Below are 18,768 nucleotides of genomic sequence, written 5' to 3'. Positions count from 1 at the left end.
GAACTTTGTGTAATTTTCAGCAAATTACAGATTGATAAAATATCCAAAACCATGTGACTGATACCTGAGGAATTGATAAATCTTGTCCAAGTTGGAAATGCACAAGCCATAAATAAAGGCCATGTAAATTGCTATTTTATCTTGACACTTCAAAATGTATTTTCTATTCAGGATGATGTTAACTTCCTAATACAAACAGTTGCAGAAGTTGAAGCACTGAATGACTTCTTTGCGCAGAGTAGACATGCATTTCCTGATTTTGCCAAGCAATACTGGGCCCAGCTGACCATTAACCAGCTACTAGCTGAGAGGTAAGGACGTTAAAAGTACTGTATTTTACCTTAACTTTTTTAGTAAAAAATATATATACTTGTCAGTCCTCGGATTACAAACACAATAGGTTCATTGGGTTTGGTCTTAAGTAAAATTTTTATTTGTAGTTATAACTCAAGTCAATGTTTTTGAACATCTTGTTTTATTCAAACCTGCATCTGATTTATACTATTTCCCAACATGGATTTCCTTTATTGCACTGGTGGATTTCCACCATAATTTGAAGGCAATCATCATAGCATTCACAAATTTGGTGGTTTATTGGATGGTTCAGTATATTATTTATACCGTTTGTGTGCGCAGCAACATTTTTATTCCTCATGTGGATCTACCGTAAAGTGAATTTACACTTTGTCCAGCTGCAGGATCAGACTGGAAAATTATTATTCCTTTTCCAGATGGGTTGCATATGGGCAATTGACAGAAAACATACAGTGACTTATTGGTGCACATTTACTAAGATTTGGGTTTTCCCGAATATTTCTGTTTTGCACCGTTTTGCGCTGAATTGGCCCGGGTTTTTGGCGCGCACGATCAGATTGTGGCGCATCAGCGCCGGCTTTCACGAGACAGAAAACGATTTCGCAAGACACGCACTCACATGCACCGGGAAGAAGAAGGTGAACTCCGGCAGACCTCGCCGCAGCAGCGACACCTGCAGTAACTCGGGAGCACGACCTTCGTGAATCCCGGCAGACCCGAATCCTCGTCGGGCAACGCACCATGGGATCGCGACTGGACCGGGTAAATAAATGTGCCCCATTGTTCATTTCAAATGCACCTGGTTACCAATGATGACCAGGTAAAACAGACAAACAGGCACTGCATTACAATAGCCTGAATCCTGCTTTATAATTACAACCAGTGTATACATAGATTTGACATATGGAGTAGAAACCCTCTGCATATGAAAGGATTGGATCAATCAAGATAGCAAAAATTATATTTTTCTATATTTTGTAATTCTGGAACTTTCCTGGCCCAACCAAACTGACTTGTATCCCAATACAGAAGAATAAGTGTGTGACCCAAAAAGATTATTTTTCTTTAACAAATGTGATTTTTTTTTTTACAGAAACTTGGCTACAACAGCTGAAGCAAAACGTGCGCTAACAAAAAAAATTATGCAGTTGTCCATCACCCACCATTTTGTGACTCCATTTACATCCTTGCTGATAGAAAGTGAAGATGGAAAGGAGAAAATGCTTGCTGACTCCCCAAATTCACTTAAAGGAGCTTGCTGTCAGAGTCAGTAATACCATGTTACAGTATTTGTTGAAGTTTAGTCTGTATATAACTAAATGTTTTATGAATTTACTGTATATGAAAGAATATTATATATATTTCCCAGTCTAAGATCCAATTTTCACGACCATTTGGGGTCCGATGATATGGCTGCACAAAGAGGTCTATGGCAACTGGCCATGGTGTGGTGGGTACTCAGTGTCTCACCACAGCTTTTAAATAGAGAAGGGATGAGTGAGGACCACTTACTCCCCCTCACCTCACCAACTGGCCATGTGCTACGCCTTGGTATGACCCCGATTAGTGAATAGACGTGTGTAAAGGATTTAAGATGTCAATGAAAACAGCAGTGTATGTTCACTCGACCAGATTTATTAATCTGTGTATGACAGAATTCTGTCATAGGTATGAGTAAGGCTCCTTGCACACGATGTATGTTACGCGAGTCCTGGCCCTGGGTATAGCATATGTTCGGCTGAAACAATGCTCACACCTCCCCTCTGCCTAGGGAGGAGTGCAGAAAGGCTGTACTGACACGAAAAGATAGAGAAAGCTAGGGAGGGACATATGGATGGACGTATTGCACATTGAAATGGATGTGGCTGTATGCTACCCGTGCAGAAACAATACAGTTACAATACAATTTTTCGGTCATGTGCAAGGGGCCTAAGAGTGCAGAGTTTAACTAGACATTCTTATGCAGTGCAAGATTCATATAAGACTCTGATGCTTTATGATAAATCTGTCATAGTTTAAAAGGAACCTACCATCACATATCTACCTATATAGGTAGATCGTATGGGAGGGGCATCTGTAGGACATGAGGATAGCCCTTTTAGGGGCTAATCCTCATGTACCCACAATCTTTTGCTAACTTTTATTTTTAAAATATGTAAATTTTGTAAAGCAGCTACTGGGGAGTGGAGTAGCCAGAGCTGAGACTACACGCCGCGGCTACTCCATGCCCCAGTGGCCTCTTTGTTCCTCCTACCAAAAACTGTGGCGCGCAGCTCCTCATAGCTGCGTGCCCTCGTCCGAGAATCCTGCCGTCTGTGCATGCGCAGTGGCTACGGCTTCGGAGCAGTGACCACGCAGCCGCGGGCCTGCTGTTCTGCACACGGCAGGTTTCTCAGACGAGAGCGTGCAGCTATGAGGAGCTTCACGCCTAAGATTTTTGGTAGGAGGAACAAAGAAGCTACTGGGGCGTGGAGTGGCCACGACGCGTAACCTCAGCTCCAGCTACTCCACACCCCAGTAGCCGCTTTAGAAAATTTACATATTTGCAAAACAAAAGTTAGCAAAAGAGTGGGGGGACGTGAGGATTAGCCCTTAAAAGGGCTATCCTCATGTCCTAAAGATGTACTTACCACCCAATCTACCTTTATAGGTAGATATGTGGTGGAACTTCCCTTTAAGACTGTCTAGTCGTACTTTGCATCTCCTATTACTTGACTTATTTTACATCAGAATACTAGGATACAATTAGTGCAAATGATGACAGAAATCTGTTGTAAAAAGTTTAATAGATCTTAAGCTTATATTGAGCACTTGACCGTAACAATTTCTGCAGTGCAGACATTGTTAAGTTCTTTTTCTAAAGGGAATAAGATTTTACTGATGGAACACATAGATTTTCGATGGTGACAGTAATCCAGAGGGTAACCCCTCCCTCCAATCTGTTCCCTTCCGTATTTGGTTGTACCTGCTAACAGTAATCCTTCTGCTACAACAATGGTATTCCTTGTGTGTGAAAAAAGAAAATATTGTGGCAAAACACTATTGTATCAAAGGCCACAGTAAGAGCCAAACACCTACACACATCTGTCCTGTGGGTTGCTGATCAATTCCTATTGTAAGTGATGCAGTCATGTTAAAATACAAGTTATAGAAGAGATTAGTGTTTTCTTTTAAATAATTGCATAAAGCATATTTCATAGGAAAGAAAAAAATGCAGTAATGATTATACCGTTATTTTTTTTTTCAGCATTGGCTGTATCAATGAAGACTACTCCACCACCTCCTCCACCTCCACCAACAAAAGAACAGTGCCAAAATCCTCCCGGTTCCGAGCTAAATGCAGGAGTAACAGAAATAATAACTGTACAACCAATAACTGAAGAGCCAACTGTAGAACCAACTGTACAACCAAAACAACTAAAACAACAATGCAAAAATGATCAAAATGGATCTCCAAACTGTGGTACGTAACATATATATGTGTGTGTGCAACACCCCTGCCAAAGGGGGAAGTTGCGAATAAGGCCCTCAACCTGTTAGAACCCATCTAGTGAGTCTGATCAACTCATTGAGGGGAAATGCAGTAAGTCTCAGGAAATCAGCAGCTGTAGATTAAGGCAAGGGTTAAGTGGATGTGAGTTGTCAACCAATTGTATAGCACCATGTACACTGGAGTGTGATTGGAGAGGAAGCCACCACCTGAATAGGATAATAAAAACCACCTGGCCAGGGAGGGGCTAGGTCAGTCAGTTCTGGGTCAGTTCCAGAAAGAACAGATCTTGGAGCACATGCTCTTACCACAGACCTCTTAGGCCCTAGCTCCAACTAGAGAGCACATCATGTCACAGATAGAGTGAAGAGAGAGAAACAGTCTACCATCAGGGCTGATACTCAGCTAAACCCAGGACAAGAGCTGCAGCATTCATAACTGGACACAGCTCCATCCCAGCCTGCATCTGCCTGGAGGACCACTCTCCATGACCACTCCAATACCAGTTCTGCTGTGAATTGTTTAGGCCCGTTGCCTGCTGTTGTTCAATAAAGAGGAGGTGGTGAATTATTTTGCACAACGTTGCCTCCATCTAGTCCCTGCATATGGCTGTCACCACCACGGGCTCCCCATCCATCACCCAGGGACATACCTTACAGACACTTAGGGGTTGCCCCAGGCAGAAACCAGTACATCAGCCTCTCCCTCCATATTTCTTGCACACACCACCTGCTGGAGACCTTCCAGGCTGTAGGACAGCCCTCCAGTCCCCATACCAAGCACCGTGACATCAGCGTACCTAAGCCGCAACCGCCAGCCACTCCGGTATCCTGGGCCCCAGCTGCGTCCAGGCCCCAAGAAAAGACTAGGCTCCGGTAGGGGATGTGGCATGTGTCTAAGAAAGTCTTTCAATTCATAGCATAAGTGAAATGATTGAACCTTAAAATACATGACTTCAGGCACCAAAAGGGCAAAGAACACATATATATTATACTAATACAACTAGATAATAAAATTATAATAATCAAATTATAATTATAATCAAAATATAATCTTCTGAATTGAAGATCCTATATTCCATGTGCTATTCTCTTTTATTGTAATTCATTCTAATGAAATTGTAATTCATTGTAATGAAAATGAGATGACTGTGGTTCTCAGAACAGGAAGTGTTAGGCCTCATTCAGATGGCCCCCATAGACTTCAATGGCTCCTGGTCAAGGCACGGTGAGCACATGATGCTCCACCACACTGTGTCCAAACCGGGCAGCCATACCACAAGTATAGGATTTGATATGCGGCGCAGCCACTTTTCTGCCTGTGGAGGGTTGAAGAGTGTTAACCCCTCCCAGCCCTGTACCCGACCGGGAACCTGCCAGGGCAAGGACCTGGCCATGTATATGCACCCCAAGGTCAGCGTAAAAAGTGCAGAATGTAAAGATATCTGTATAAATGGATACTGGAGTTTTTATTATTTACAGTGAATCTATCATCTTCTCCATGGCCCTCAGCTAATCAGATAGTCTCGTGTATCAAGATGAAAATATTGCAGAAAGTTTAATTTAAAAATCACTCTTTACTGTATTTATGTAAACAATAACAGGGCCCCGAAGCATTTTTCTTCTACCGACTGATTTGGTAAGCTCTGTGTGCGCCATATAAATAAAGGAATTATTTATTATTGTATTTATTTCACCAGAACACTTTCCCTTCCAAGTAAAAAACCTGCACAGATCCTTGTCAGTGTTCCCACCCTGGCAGTTATACTTTGTCCCATCAGCCCACAGACCCGCTCACTCCCCCTTCCTCCAGCTCCTAAAATCATGTAGATGTTCCATTCACATATAGCTTGACACTTACACTATAGGATTGTGAAAGGTTGATATTCTAGATGTTAGAAATAGAGCAATGTCTCAAAGAAGACAGTGTATTAGCAAGAAGAGGTGCATTCAGCAAAAGTATTAAATCAATAAAAATACCTGCAGAATGAAGTTAGCATGGTACTTATGGACTCATGTTTATTCCATGTAACTCATTATGCAATTTAGTGATCATGGTTCTGTTTTTGCAGTCGACAACGATCCACATTTCATTATTAACTTGCCGAAGAGCCAAACTGATGTCTGCTTCAATGTTGATCCAGAGGCTGGAAGTATCCTGAACATGTTGTCAGATCCTGAATTAGGTAAGAGGATTGTTCACTAGGAAGAGAGCCCAAAAACTTCACCTTCTGTGCCTGATAACCTAATCTTTGTGTAAGTAATCAATATCAGAATGGTGGGGCCTGACAGCCATTGATCAGCTATGTGAAGAGGCTATAGTTATCAAACATACTGCCATACATTTTATAGAGGTTATACATGGTACTGCAGCTTCAATCTATTCACCAGCATGGGACTGAGTGATGGACAAGTGACTTTCAAAATCTCAAACACTGTGAAAGAAATCAGTGCAGATTATAATTTATGTTACAAAAAGTTCAATTGTTTGGAAGGGTGTCCTTCTCCTCCTTCGTAAACTAGTCGCAGTGTAGTTTCAATCCCCTCACAACAGAAAGATGCTGAGCATCAGTTAGTATGTACTGAATGTCTGTGGAGGCAGAAATGACAGACTGAAGTTATACATGGATTTTAGTGGAGTAAAGAATTAAATGTGTGTTATTTTTTACTGCAGGTATTACAATTAATGGAAAAATTGTAACTGCTAAGAAAGCCAAGGATGGCAAGCTGAGCACCTACTTTGGTACATTTGGCTTGTATTTCCAGCAGTTAAACATAAAGATTGAAATCAGCACTGAGAAAATAACACTAAAAGATCCTTCACACACAAGAACCATGAAATGGTCTGAGTCCAGTGCTTTGACATATAATAGGTAGGTGTAATTATTTTACATTTACTGTTTATTGTATAGTATGGACTGATAACTACATGTATAATTTGTTTCATCTGCTGATATGAATTAACACAAGTTATGATTGTTCCATGTCAGATATATTATAACTGCTCTATGGTGATGAATTCATAATTTATCCATATATACAGCAATTTCTCTGTAGCGTTTTGTCATTTACACTGGACAATGTGCCCCCATATTTATGGTGCTGTTTACTTGGTGTCAATAATTAATAACCAACACCAATAGTTCTTTATATAAAATGTGATTCTTCCATTTCCATTAAATGTGGAAGTATACATTTCATTCAGCAATAAGCTATCATATATCACAGAGGAGCTTCCACATTGTTATATGAAACTATATGTGTTTGCTATATGGGTTATTTCTGGAGAGGCCAGTTGTGGAATATGACTTCTCCTAGGAACATTTATTCCTGATCATGGGTTCTGTACTTTGATCAATTTCTCTCTCCAGAAAACGAGAGGTTTATACAATTCAAAAGCCTGTTCTTTCGTGAGCAACGGCTGAACCCCCAGAACAGATAATACTGGAGACCCCAAAGGAGACTAGTAATAATGGACAGGCATATAATAACAATGGAGGCCCAAGAGCAAACATATAAGAACAAGGGAGATAAATAAAAAAAAAATCATCTCTCCTGTCTCCTCCGTGTACTGACTCTGGTAATATTGGTTAGCGTGAGGACTTTGAACAGAGTAACGGCTGGTGAAGAAAACCTGGAAACGATATGCATACCTCCCAACCGTCCCGCTTTCAGCGTGACAGTCGCGTTTTATGGGCTCTGTCACGCTGCCACGGAAAGGGGAGATAATGTCCCGGGCCCCGCCCACTTTTTCCGCTTTGTCCCGCCTCCTCCAGCCCCCGTAGTTTAGAGCTGCAGAGCAGCCAAGGCATGGGGGCCGGGAGGAGGCGGGACCAGCCCCTGCTCCCTCCTCACATGATGTCTGCACCAATCATGTGAGGAGCAAGCTCCGCCCCCGGCTGGCCACGCCCCCTCCGCGCGTCCAGGGGAGAAGAATGACAGAAGGTAAGAGACTGGAGGCTACTGGAGGAGGAAAGGGGGGCTGGGGCACAGTAAGAGGACAGGTGGGTGCTGGAGGCTACAGCAGGACAGGGGAAGCTGGAGGCTACAGGAGGAGGACAGGGGGTGCTGGAAGCTACAGGAGGACAGGGGGGGCTGGAGGCTACAGGAGGACAGGGGGGGCTGGAGGTTACAGGAGCAGGACAGGGGGGCTGGAGGCTACAGGAGGACAGGAGGAGGGTGCTGGTGGGCATGAGGAGGCTCGTGGGGGACAGGAGGAGGATGCTGGGGGACAGGAGGAGGATGCTGGGGGACAGGAGGAGGCTGCTGGGGGACAGGAGGAGGCTGCTGGGGGACAGGAGGAGGATGCTGGGGGACAGGTGGAGGCTGAGCGCAGGAGGATGCTTGAGTAGGCTGGGGGACAGAAGAAGGCTGGAGGGCAGGAGGAGGCTGCTGGGGGACAGGAGGAGGCTGCTGGGGGACAGGAGGAGGATGCTGGGGGACAGGAGGAGGATGCTGGAGGACAGGAGGAGGAGGCTGGGGACAGGAGGAGGATGCTGGAGGACAGGTGGAGGCTGAGCACAGGAGGATGCTTGAGTAGGCTGGGGGACAGAAGAAGGCTGGAGGGCAGGAGGAGGAGGCTGGGGGACAGGAGGAGGCTGCTGGGTGACAGGAGGAGGATGCTGGAGGGCAGGAGGAGGAGGCTGGGGGACAGGAGGAGGCTGCTGGGTGACAGGAGGAGGATGCTGGAGGACAGGAGGAGGAGGCTGGAGGACAGGAGGAGGAGGCTGGGGACAGGAGGAGGATGCTGGAGGACAGGTGGAGGCTGAGCACAGGAGGATGCTTGAGTAGGCTGGGGGACAGAAGAAGGCTGGAGGGCAGGAGGAGGAGGCTGGGGGACAGGAGGAGGCTGCTGGGTGACAGGAGGAGGATGCTGGAGGGCAGGAGGAGGAGGCTGGGGGACAGGAGGAGGCTGCTGGGTGACAGGAGGAGGATGCTGGAGGACAGGAGGAGGAGGCTGGAGGACAGGAGGAGGAGGCTGGGGACAGGAGGAGGATGCTGGAGGACAGGTGGAGGCTGAGCACAGGAGGATGCTTGAGTAGGCTGGGGGACAGAAGAAGGCTGGAGGGCAGGAGGAGGAGGCTGGGGGACAGGAGGAGGATGCTGGGTGACAGGAGGAGGATGCTGGGGGACAGGTGGAGGCTGAGCACAGGAGGATGCTTGAGTAGGCTGGGGGACAGAAGAAGGCTGGAGGGCAGGAGGAGGCGGCTGGGGGACAGGAGGAGGATGCTGGGGGACAGGAGGAGGATGCTGGGGGACAGGAGGAGGATGCTGGAGGACAGGAGGAGGAGGCTGGGGACAGGAGGAGGATGCTGGAGGACAGGTGGAGGCTGAGCACAGGAGGATGCTTGAGTAGGCTGGGGGACAGAAGAAGGCTGGAGGGCAGGAGGAGGAGGCTGGGGGACAGGAGGAGGATGCTGGGTGACAGGAGGAGGATGCTGGAGGACAGGAGGAGGCTGAGCACAGGAGGATGCTTGAGTAGGCTGGGGGACAGAAGAAGGCTGGAGGGCAGGAGGAGGCTGCTGGGGGACAGGAGGAGGATGCTGGGGGACAGGAGGAGGATGCTGGAGGACAGGAGGAGGAGGCTGGGGACAGGAGGAGGATGCTGGAGGACAGGTGGAGGCTGAGGACAGGAGGATGCTTGAGTAGGCTGGGGGACAGAAGGAGGCTAAAGGGCAGGAGGAGGAGGCTGCGGGACAGGAGGAGGAGGCTGAAGGACAGGAGGATGCTTGAGGGGGAGGTCGGAGGACAGGAGGATTCTGGAGGGGACTGTGGGACTGGAGGACAGGTGGAGGATGCTGAAGGAGGAGGACAGGGGGGGCTGGAGGCTACAGGGGGGCTGGAGGCTACAGGAGGACAGGGAGGGCTGGGGCACAGGAGCAGGACAGGGGGGGCTGGAAGCTACAGGAGGACAGGAGGAGGCTGCTGGTGGGCAGGAGGAGGCTGCAAGTGGGCAGGAGGAGGCTGCAGAGGGACAGGAGGAGGCTGCAGAGGGACAGGAGGAGGCTGCAGGGGGACAGGAGGAGGCTGCTGGGGAACAGGAGGAGGCTGCTGCGGGACAGGAGGAGGAGGCTGGAGGACAGGAGGAGGAGGCTGGAGGACAGGAGGAGGAGGCTGGGGACAGGAGGAGGCTGAGGACAGGAGGATGCTTGAGTAGGCTGGGGGACAGAAGGAGGCTAAAGGGCAGGAGGAGGAGGCTGGGGGACAGGAGGAGGCTGCAGGACAGGAGGATGCTTGAGGGGGAGGTCGGAGGACAGGAGGATTCTAGAGGGGACTGTGGGACTGGAGGACAGGTGGAGGATGCTGGAGGAGGAGGCTGGAGGACAGGATGCTACAGGAGGAGGCTGGAGGACAGGAGGAGGCTGGAGGACAGGAGGCTACAGGAGGAGGCTGGAGGACAGGAGGCTACAGGAGGAGGCTGGAGGACAGGAGGCTACAGGAGGAGGCTGGAGGACTGGAGGCTACAGGAGGAGGCTGTAGGACAGGAGGCTACATTATGAGGAGGATAGAGGACATGTGAGGAGGGGTGGGGGTACAGATAATATTATGTGTAAGTTTGGGGAGATAAATAAAAGTGGAAAACAAAATGTCAAGGGAGGATAAAATTAAAGATGGGTTTTATATGTTGCAGATTTGCTTTATGGGATATTATACGGGTCCATGGGGGTGGGGGGCCAAAGTAAGGGGCACTTTACTATGTGGGGACCGTCAAGGTTGATATTATACTATGCTTGTGGGTGGGTCAATGGGCGTGGTTTAGAAAAAGGGGAGGGGCTTTTGTCCCTCTTTCTCTTGTCCAAAAGTTGGGAGGTATGGATATGCTCAGAACAGAACTGATTCAAGTTCTCACAGCTCTGAATCTTCTCATTCTCTGGGCGTTGCTCTGCTCTGGGTCCTGACGATGGAGCATATAAACAGTGTCAGGGCATAGAGTAGAGCAGCAGAAGAAAACCTGGGAGCAGCGAATACTTGTCAGCCTCCTGCACCAATGAGCTCTTCCATCAATGAAAGAAGCACTCATTGGTCTTGTTGCGGGCTCCAGCTAGAGGCTTTGCAGGCCCAAGGTTTTGCACCACTGATCTACAAAGTTCCTAAGACAACAGAAATAAACTCAAACAGCTTTCAGTGTCCTTACAAAAGAACATGAAGTACAGCACAGATAAATGAATTATTTGAAAGGGCATGTCAGCCTTTAGAATTACAAATATATCGTAAGCCTAACCATAGTATCATGGGATATAAGTAAAGGCAAGAAATGTGAATCATACACGCCTAGTGTTGTTCTAAATATTGTGTGTATTATTTTGAACCACATTGTGATATTTTGTTCACTTAAACTGGATTTCCTGCTTTCACAGGCTTGCTATATCATTGAAGAAGGAAAGCAATGTCACCATCACTGTGGATAATGATTTGACGTTCCTCATTGTTCTGCATCGTGTTTGGAAGAATCATCCTATTAATGTAGATTTCCTTGGGTTATACTTTCCTTCAAGTGACACATTCTCTGCCAAAGCACATGGTTTAATAGGTAAATTATCTGTTATGAGCTTTATAATCAGAGAAATATTACATTCTCTTTGGTGACCACTTATGTACGGTACATCAAAGGACATCTACCACCAGAATGAAGGATTGTGAACCAAGCACACTGACATACTGGTCTGTGCCCATCAGGCAGGATCTGCTCTTCTCTTAGCTTCTTGCCCTGTTTTGTTTTTATTAAAGACTTACAATTATGCAAATGAGGGGATCCAAGCTCAATATGTGTTAATGGAGCCTGGAGCTCCTCAAGCTAATTTGCATAATTGCTAAAGCCTTTTTTGTTTCTTAAAAACTAGGACACAGGAAGCTTAGAGAAGAGTGTCCCATGGGCCCCGGGCTGTTCACATGACTAGGGCCCCCAACATGTGCCTGGATTTTAGGACTTAAGTAATAAGTCTATGTGCTCTATATGCTCTATTTCCTTAATCTTGTACTGTACATAAAGGTAATTTAATGATGAACTACAATCATGCTCTTATAACCCATCTATTTAATCACACTCCCTAACTGCATGAAATCCTCCACCCCGACTGCCTTCCAGACCAGTTCTCCCAGACAGTGTAGGAGATGTGGATGCTACCTCTGGCTGTCCCAGCCTCTGTGCGCTGTAAATACTCATGTATAAGCCGAGGCTCCTAGGGTAGGAAATACAGCTGCTACACTAATAAATACACTCTATAAATACACTAATATACACTCTATACGCACCTTTCACTTCTTCTCCCCACAGCTCTGTCTTCTCCTCTATCCGCCCTCACAGCGCCTGCGTGCACACACATACACTGTGACCTCACGCAGCCACACAACGCCGCATCATAGTGTATGCCCCGGCCAGGAAGGAGAAGACAAAGGTGAGTATAGTTTTTTTTTTTTTTTTAGCCTGATGCCGGATCTTCATATATTTGGGAGATCCACCATTGGTTTGGGAGGTCATGGGCCCCTCGAAAGCCAATCAGCCCCCCCCTTCACACGTGACCATACCGCCTATATGAAGATCCACCATTGAAAACAAAGCAGTGTAGAGCAGCACCGTGACTGAAGGCTTTTTTGGTGCAGGTCTTCGTAGGGGTTCTGACATAAACCTCGCTCAACTAATGGCAAACTACTGTCTTTTGCAGTTATTGGTAGCAGTACAGACAAAGAAATATATTTCTGCTAAAGAATGGTCTGTAATATATATTTTAAATGTATAGACAATCCATATCTTTATCTAGGTCAGTTTATGAAGGAACCTGAAGTCAGTGTCTATGATATACGAGATGGAACTGATCCAGAGAAACCAGTCGCTACGATGAATGTTAAAGGACAGCAGCTGACTGTAACAAGGTTTGTATATAAAGACAAAAAATAGATGTACAATTTACATAGATATAACATATAGCGATATTTTATAATTCTTTGTAACAAAGTGCTTCATTGAGACATCATATAGCCCAGGAGACTCCTTTCTCCTTCCCTCAGGGCATTTTCCTCTTGTAGCTCATTTTTTAGGGAAACATTGCAGTTCTATGATATGCACTGTACAATCAAAACCCACTTGAGAGAGTTACAGGCGGTCCCCTACTTACAGACGACCCCTAGTTACAAACGGACCTCTGGATGTTGGTAATTTACTATACTTTAGCCTTAGGCTACAATAATCAGCTGTAATAGTTATCAGAGGAGTCTGTAATGAAGATTTATTGTTAATCCTGGTTCTTATGACAACCCAATATTTTTAAAATCCAATTGTTACAGAGACCAAAAGAAATTTGGTTGGGGTTACAATTATAAAATATACAGTTTCGACTTACATACAAATTCAACTTAAGAACAAACCTACAGACCATATCTTGTATGTAACCCGGGGACTGCCTGTACTCTTTAAAGGGTTTGTTACATGACTACGTAGTTCTAGCTACATTCCAAATACCTGCTTCACATCTCTCTGCAGGTTGTGTGGTGCATAACAGCTCAGTTCCAGATCCCAATTAGGCTATGGCCCCTTTCACATGAATGTATGATTTCTCCAGTATTTCAGTGCCATATAAATCTGTATACATATGATGTTTTTCATCCGTATGTACATGTATGTCACTGTATCCAGAATGCACATCCCACTGGTTCTGTATACTGCACGTATATACAACATGCGGTGCTCAACGGTATGCAGCACATACAGTATGTAACATGTAACATGAAATACTGGCAAAAAAAGGACATTTTTTATGTCTTGCTCACAGTACGGTATGGTGAACAATACGGCCATTTAAATGGATTGCTGTATTGCCCATTGAAATCAATGTGTCCGTATGCTACCCACACGAAAACTGTGCGGTACAGGTAGAATACAGATGTTTTTATACTTCTATCTGAAAGAGGCTTAAGTTGTTTTTTTTTTAATCCTGGCTACCCATTTTACTAAGTCATCCTAAACTAGATATTTTAGACAAACTTATTATGTTCTTATGCATAAAATAGGCCCAATGACATCACTGTCTACCTGACCTAAGCCATCTATGAAAGCAATCAGTTTTTGGACAGAGAGAGATCGTTGAAATAGTTTTTGTTCATATGCAAACTGTGCATACAGAGGAAACATTTACCTTTAATCTAGAAATGTGAGGTTGCTTTTTTATTTCTTTGTGGGGGAGGCGAGGGTGGCAGATGAAGCTGATCTGGGTCATGATTTAAGGAAACCGAATAGAAAAATGTAATACATATTTCACCCATGCAATAGTAAAGAAGACCTGCAGGTATAAGATGAGCAGCTGAGATATAGGGAAGTAGAATAACTTGGCTCATGAATTATCTGACTATTTATTTTCAGAGGTGTTCAGAAACAGTATCAGTACAACAGAACTGAAGGAACTAAAGTCACCTGCTGGTTCGTACACAACAGTGGAAAGGGCTTCATCGATGGCCATTATAAGGACTACATAGTACCTCAGCTGCACAGCTTCTTGAAACTCCTGTGAATGTAACAAAAAAGATTTTTCATAAATTGTGCTAATAAGGAATCTATAATAAAATATACAAAGGTTTTCATTTTAGAGGTGTTCTACTTATGGATTGTGAAGTAGAAATAGCATCATTGTTTTAAAAGTAAAAAAATGACAAAATGTTATATTCTGATCTGTCTGCTATACAATTCATTTGATGGTTGTAAAACTTTGCGTGATCTGTGGTACTTTTCACACATTGCCTAGTAGAGCTCACAGAACAAATATTCAGTTTCCGAAACAAGGCGGCACTCCAACACTCTATATCTACTGCACACGTCACAGCCCTTCAGACAGCAAGCAAGCAGTCATATCAATGTGCGCAAGTACACTGGCGTGGAGTGAATAGCCCTCGCCATATTTACTACGGGCAGAGTAATCAGTTTACAGCAAACACATCGTATTGATAGGACATAACAACAACAGGTTGTGACATTACTATTGTAACTTGCATAGAATTCACAGATCCATTAATAATTGGAGCCAATAAATAAACCTTAGATCAGTGATGGCGAACCTTTTAGCGACCGAATGCCCAAACTGCAACCGCAAACCCCCCCTCATTTATGCCAACCAAAAATTAATGCAGTAACTTATTGCTCCCTGTTCTTCAACAATGTGGACACCAACACAATCGAAAGGAAGAGGGAACATTTGCATCATTGTAGCTTCTTTCAAGTGTCCTCCAAAGATAATTTGGCCCTGCCTACACATTCTCCCTCTTCTTTGTCCCAAGTAGCCTTGTTAGTATCACTTTAAAATATCACTGAAAGCAGCATCTTTAAGTTGTTTGAAACTGCAGGAAAATTATTTGAGTCCTGCCTGGTGTGCTGGGGCGATGGCTTGGGTGCCCACAGAAAGAGCTTGGAGTGCCACCTCTGGCACCCGTGCCATAGGTTCGCCACCACTGCCTTAGATGAATAGAAGGTATTTGGCCAATTATGTTAGGCACCGCCAGGACAGAGCCGTCAATTCTAGACCATATGCCCTGTCAAATTCCTAGGGCTGGAAATACTGGTACCTACATAAGAACCCAGTTGCAGAATCAAAATATGGCCACCTCTAGAAAAAATATAAAAGTCAAGTAAAACATGTTCAGTAAGACCAGTTACCTCATTGAATACTGGTCTATATCATTCCCTGACGACCTGAAACCTCTTACAGAATATAAAAAAAATATCAATTTGAAAAAGAAATATGAACAAATATTGAGAGTGTCGCAGCTGAACAGTGACTAGAGGTGCTCTATTTATAATTTCTATGGTAAATAGAACAGATGATCTATGGGTTGTATTAGGTTTTGCCCATAAGATCTATTTAACCCCTTAAAGACACAGCCAGCCAGGTTTTTTTTTTATTAAGACATGTGTCGCTTCATACGGTTATAACTTTTGAACACTTTAAATTACCAACGTGAGTTTGAGATTTTTTTATGTTAGAAGTAAATTTTGGTTGGTATGTTTTGAGTTTATTTATGAAAAAACTAAACATTTGCTAAATTTTGGGAGAAATTTGTCATTTTCAAAATCTGAAATGATCTTCTTTTGAAACTGATAGTTTTCCCACCCAAATAAGTTACTTACTAAAAATGTCCCATATCTCAACTTTATGTCTTCATAAATTTTTTAAAGTAGTTTTATTATTTTATAACATTAGCAAATTGCAAATAGAACAGAGTTTATAATTTGTTCCCAAAATTTCTACTTTGAAATTTTTGGCATCAATTTTGTTTGAAATGAGTTTGAAATATAAAATTTTAAGAATCCCCCTATCAATCCCCATATTTTTCAAAAGTACACACTTCAAACTATTAAACTATCTTCTAGGAAGATTTCAACCCTTTGAGATGAAATTTAGAATGGTCGGTAATACATTAATTTTAAAATTTGTTGTCCCAACATATGGACGTTACTTGTTGTACGGACGCACAGCGAGGTGCAGAAGGGAAGGAGCACCCTGCAGCTTCCAGTTTTATCTTCTAAAACTTGGATTTTAGTTTCCTCATTGGCGCCCTTTTGTTGGCTATAAAATTTTTGTTTTTCCGCTAGTGGGGCCATGTGTGGGCAATTCTATTGCGGGATGAGATGAATTTCCCATTTGGTATACCAATTATGTAATTGTTTTTTACATAATTTTTTTTTGGTGTTCTCCATATAGCCTAATAAACATCTTATTTTTATTCTATGGGTCAGTACGATAATGTGGATACCATACTTTTTTTTTTTACGTTTTACTAAATTCCTTACAATAGAACCTAATATGGGGAAAGTTTTTGCATCGTCGTCTTCCAAGCGGTATATAATTTTTATTGTTTTATTTGTTGGATGAAATAGGTACAAATCATATTTTTTGGTGGGTTTCTTAAGCCTTTCATTGATTGAATAACATATTTTTTTTCTTTTTTATTACTTCCACCATGGGACATGAACAAGCAATCATCTATAATAACACCCTGTAATAATGGGTATTGCATAAAATCCTAAACCACCAAAAAATCCTTGGGGTTTATCTATAGACACTACTTATATGAAACTGTTTCACTTCCCCAAAAGGTTAAAGAATACAATACAAGCATTAATGACTCCAAATTCTTCTCCAAAATCAGTGCTCAATATGATTTGCAGTAAAGGTTCTGGGCTTACTCACCTCAACAACAGAGGTCATGCCCGGGGCATATATTCATGTTCTGCAGAGCTGGTACAAAACATTTACAAAGTAAAAAGCACTTCAATGGTGGTGTGTTCCACATAGTTTTCAAAAGGGCCATTCATTCAGTCCTCCACAAATGGTAGTCATCACTATGGATCCCTCAGGTTAAATTATGGGTACACATAGTGAATTCAGGAGAAGTGGACTAGCATTGTTCCATTTTCAATTCCTTTCGAGAAGCATAGATGTTCAAATACACTCAGACAACCTCCCTACAGTTTTGTACTTGGTCAAGCAAAGAGGAACCAAGAACTCTGTTACTGATGGAATGCAATGAGAATATGGTCTAGTAATAAAACAACATGACCTCATTGTCAACAATACACTTCGGTGGTCCACTCAACAACAGGGGAGATCTGCTCAGGAAGAAGACTCTGCATACATTGGTAACAAGCCTAAACATGGATGTGTACCTCCAGATCACTGAGAACAGGGGAAACCTGTTACTGGATATGATGAAACCAGGAACAATAACAAAATCCATCTTCCCTCAGTTTCCTTCAATTCCCAAGGTGCCTGAACAAATATGCAACGAGAAAACGAAGGGCACTGCAATCCTACCCCAGTAGCCCTGGAGACCTGATTGAGGCAGTTTTTTAATGCTTGCCGGATTACAGCTGACTCAACCATCAATACTTCAAACCTTAGCTGCAATCTACACATTGTCTGGTGTGGAGTCCAAAAACTGTACTAAGCTCAAGAGAGGGATAGAGGAGAAGGAGAGAGCAGAAACCACAGAGGGAGGGGCCCAATATTCCCAGGAGGGTTCTGTACCTAGTGCAATTTGTGTAATTGCCTTACCTTACACAGGTAAGGCAATGGATTTTCTATTATGAGGAAAATGTATTTGTTCATGCATTTTAGCAAGCTTGGCATCTTCATCTAGCTCACCTGTCTATTACATATACAATGTAATTTCAGTGTAGAATAAATAGCGGCGTACAAGCAGTTGTCCCCTCATTTGCAGGGGGGGGGGGTTTGGAGGCAATTTATAAAACCCTGGAGAACCCCTTTAAGCACAACATAGTTAACTGTTAATTGAGTTATGCCAAGATTATTTCACTTATTTTATTTTTGGAGATTATTGAACAGCAGGGTGCACTATAACAGGAATGTAACTTAATAACCAGTGAATAAACAGAGACATCCTCTGCCGTATGACAATGCTGGCTGCACCGCAGCAAGGGCCGTGTGCGATTTTCATTCTTGCCATCAAGTACATAAACTTGATTTATGCCATTTACAAGCTAATGTTACCTAAAAACTAAATCAGACAGGAAGATTTTTTGCTCATCAAGGTTTATTCAAAGGACAAAAATGTTGCATATTAATAGTACACATCATAACTGCTTCACAATCCCTAGCAGCTAAGAAAAGTACCATGAGTTTGAGATCATGCTGCAAATATGTTCTCAAAGAGGACCAGTCACGGAGCTCCTAGCACTACCTCATTTTTAGCAGCGTTAAACTGTTAGCTTTAAAAGGAACCCTCCAATAAAGCTTGCAAACAATGCAGCGATGTACTGACTTTACAGCGGCCCAGTGTATTCATGAGGGGGCTTTTCGAGGTGCTGCTTCTTCCCCAGACCACCCCTCCCCATGCCATAGGGCGGTCCTTCTGCTTGGCTTCATGCGTCAGTCAACGCCTCCTTGCACCGTCCCCCAGGGCCAGATTAAGGCTGGTGGGGGCCACTACCAACAGTGTTTTTGGAAGTATATAGCCTGCCAA

At 43.9% G+C, this 18,768-nt stretch overlaps 1 protein-coding gene across 1 annotated transcript in view; it reads left to right on the top strand.

The window, feature by feature from the left end:
* ITIH2 (inter-alpha-trypsin inhibitor heavy chain 2) overlaps positions 1-14,381 on the top strand; it is a 29,358-nt gene extending 14,977 nt beyond the window's left edge. Inside the window, exons 14-21 of the mRNA XM_072147420.1 lie at positions 172-311; positions 1,409-1,581; positions 3,563-3,778; positions 5,877-5,990; positions 6,479-6,677; positions 11,163-11,335; positions 12,564-12,675; positions 14,159-14,381. Of these exons, the coding sequence (XP_072003521.1) occupies positions 172-311; positions 1,409-1,581; positions 3,563-3,778; positions 5,877-5,990; positions 6,479-6,677; positions 11,163-11,335; positions 12,564-12,675; positions 14,159-14,306 (1,275 nt within the window). The 3' untranslated portion in view covers positions 14,307-14,381. The remainder of the gene's footprint in view (positions 1-171; positions 312-1,408; positions 1,582-3,562; positions 3,779-5,876; positions 5,991-6,478; positions 6,678-11,162; positions 11,336-12,563; positions 12,676-14,158) is intronic.
* Positions 14,382-18,768: the final 4,387 nt, after the last annotated feature.

The sequence above is a fragment of the Engystomops pustulosus genome, chromosome 4 (genome assembly GCF_040894005.1).
Source record: "Engystomops pustulosus chromosome 4, aEngPut4.maternal, whole genome shotgun sequence".
Lineage (NCBI taxonomy): Eukaryota > Metazoa > Chordata > Amphibia > Anura > Leptodactylidae > Engystomops > Engystomops pustulosus.
The sequence above is the reverse complement of the archived record's forward strand: the minus strand, read 5'-3'. Positions and strand labels throughout refer to the sequence as shown.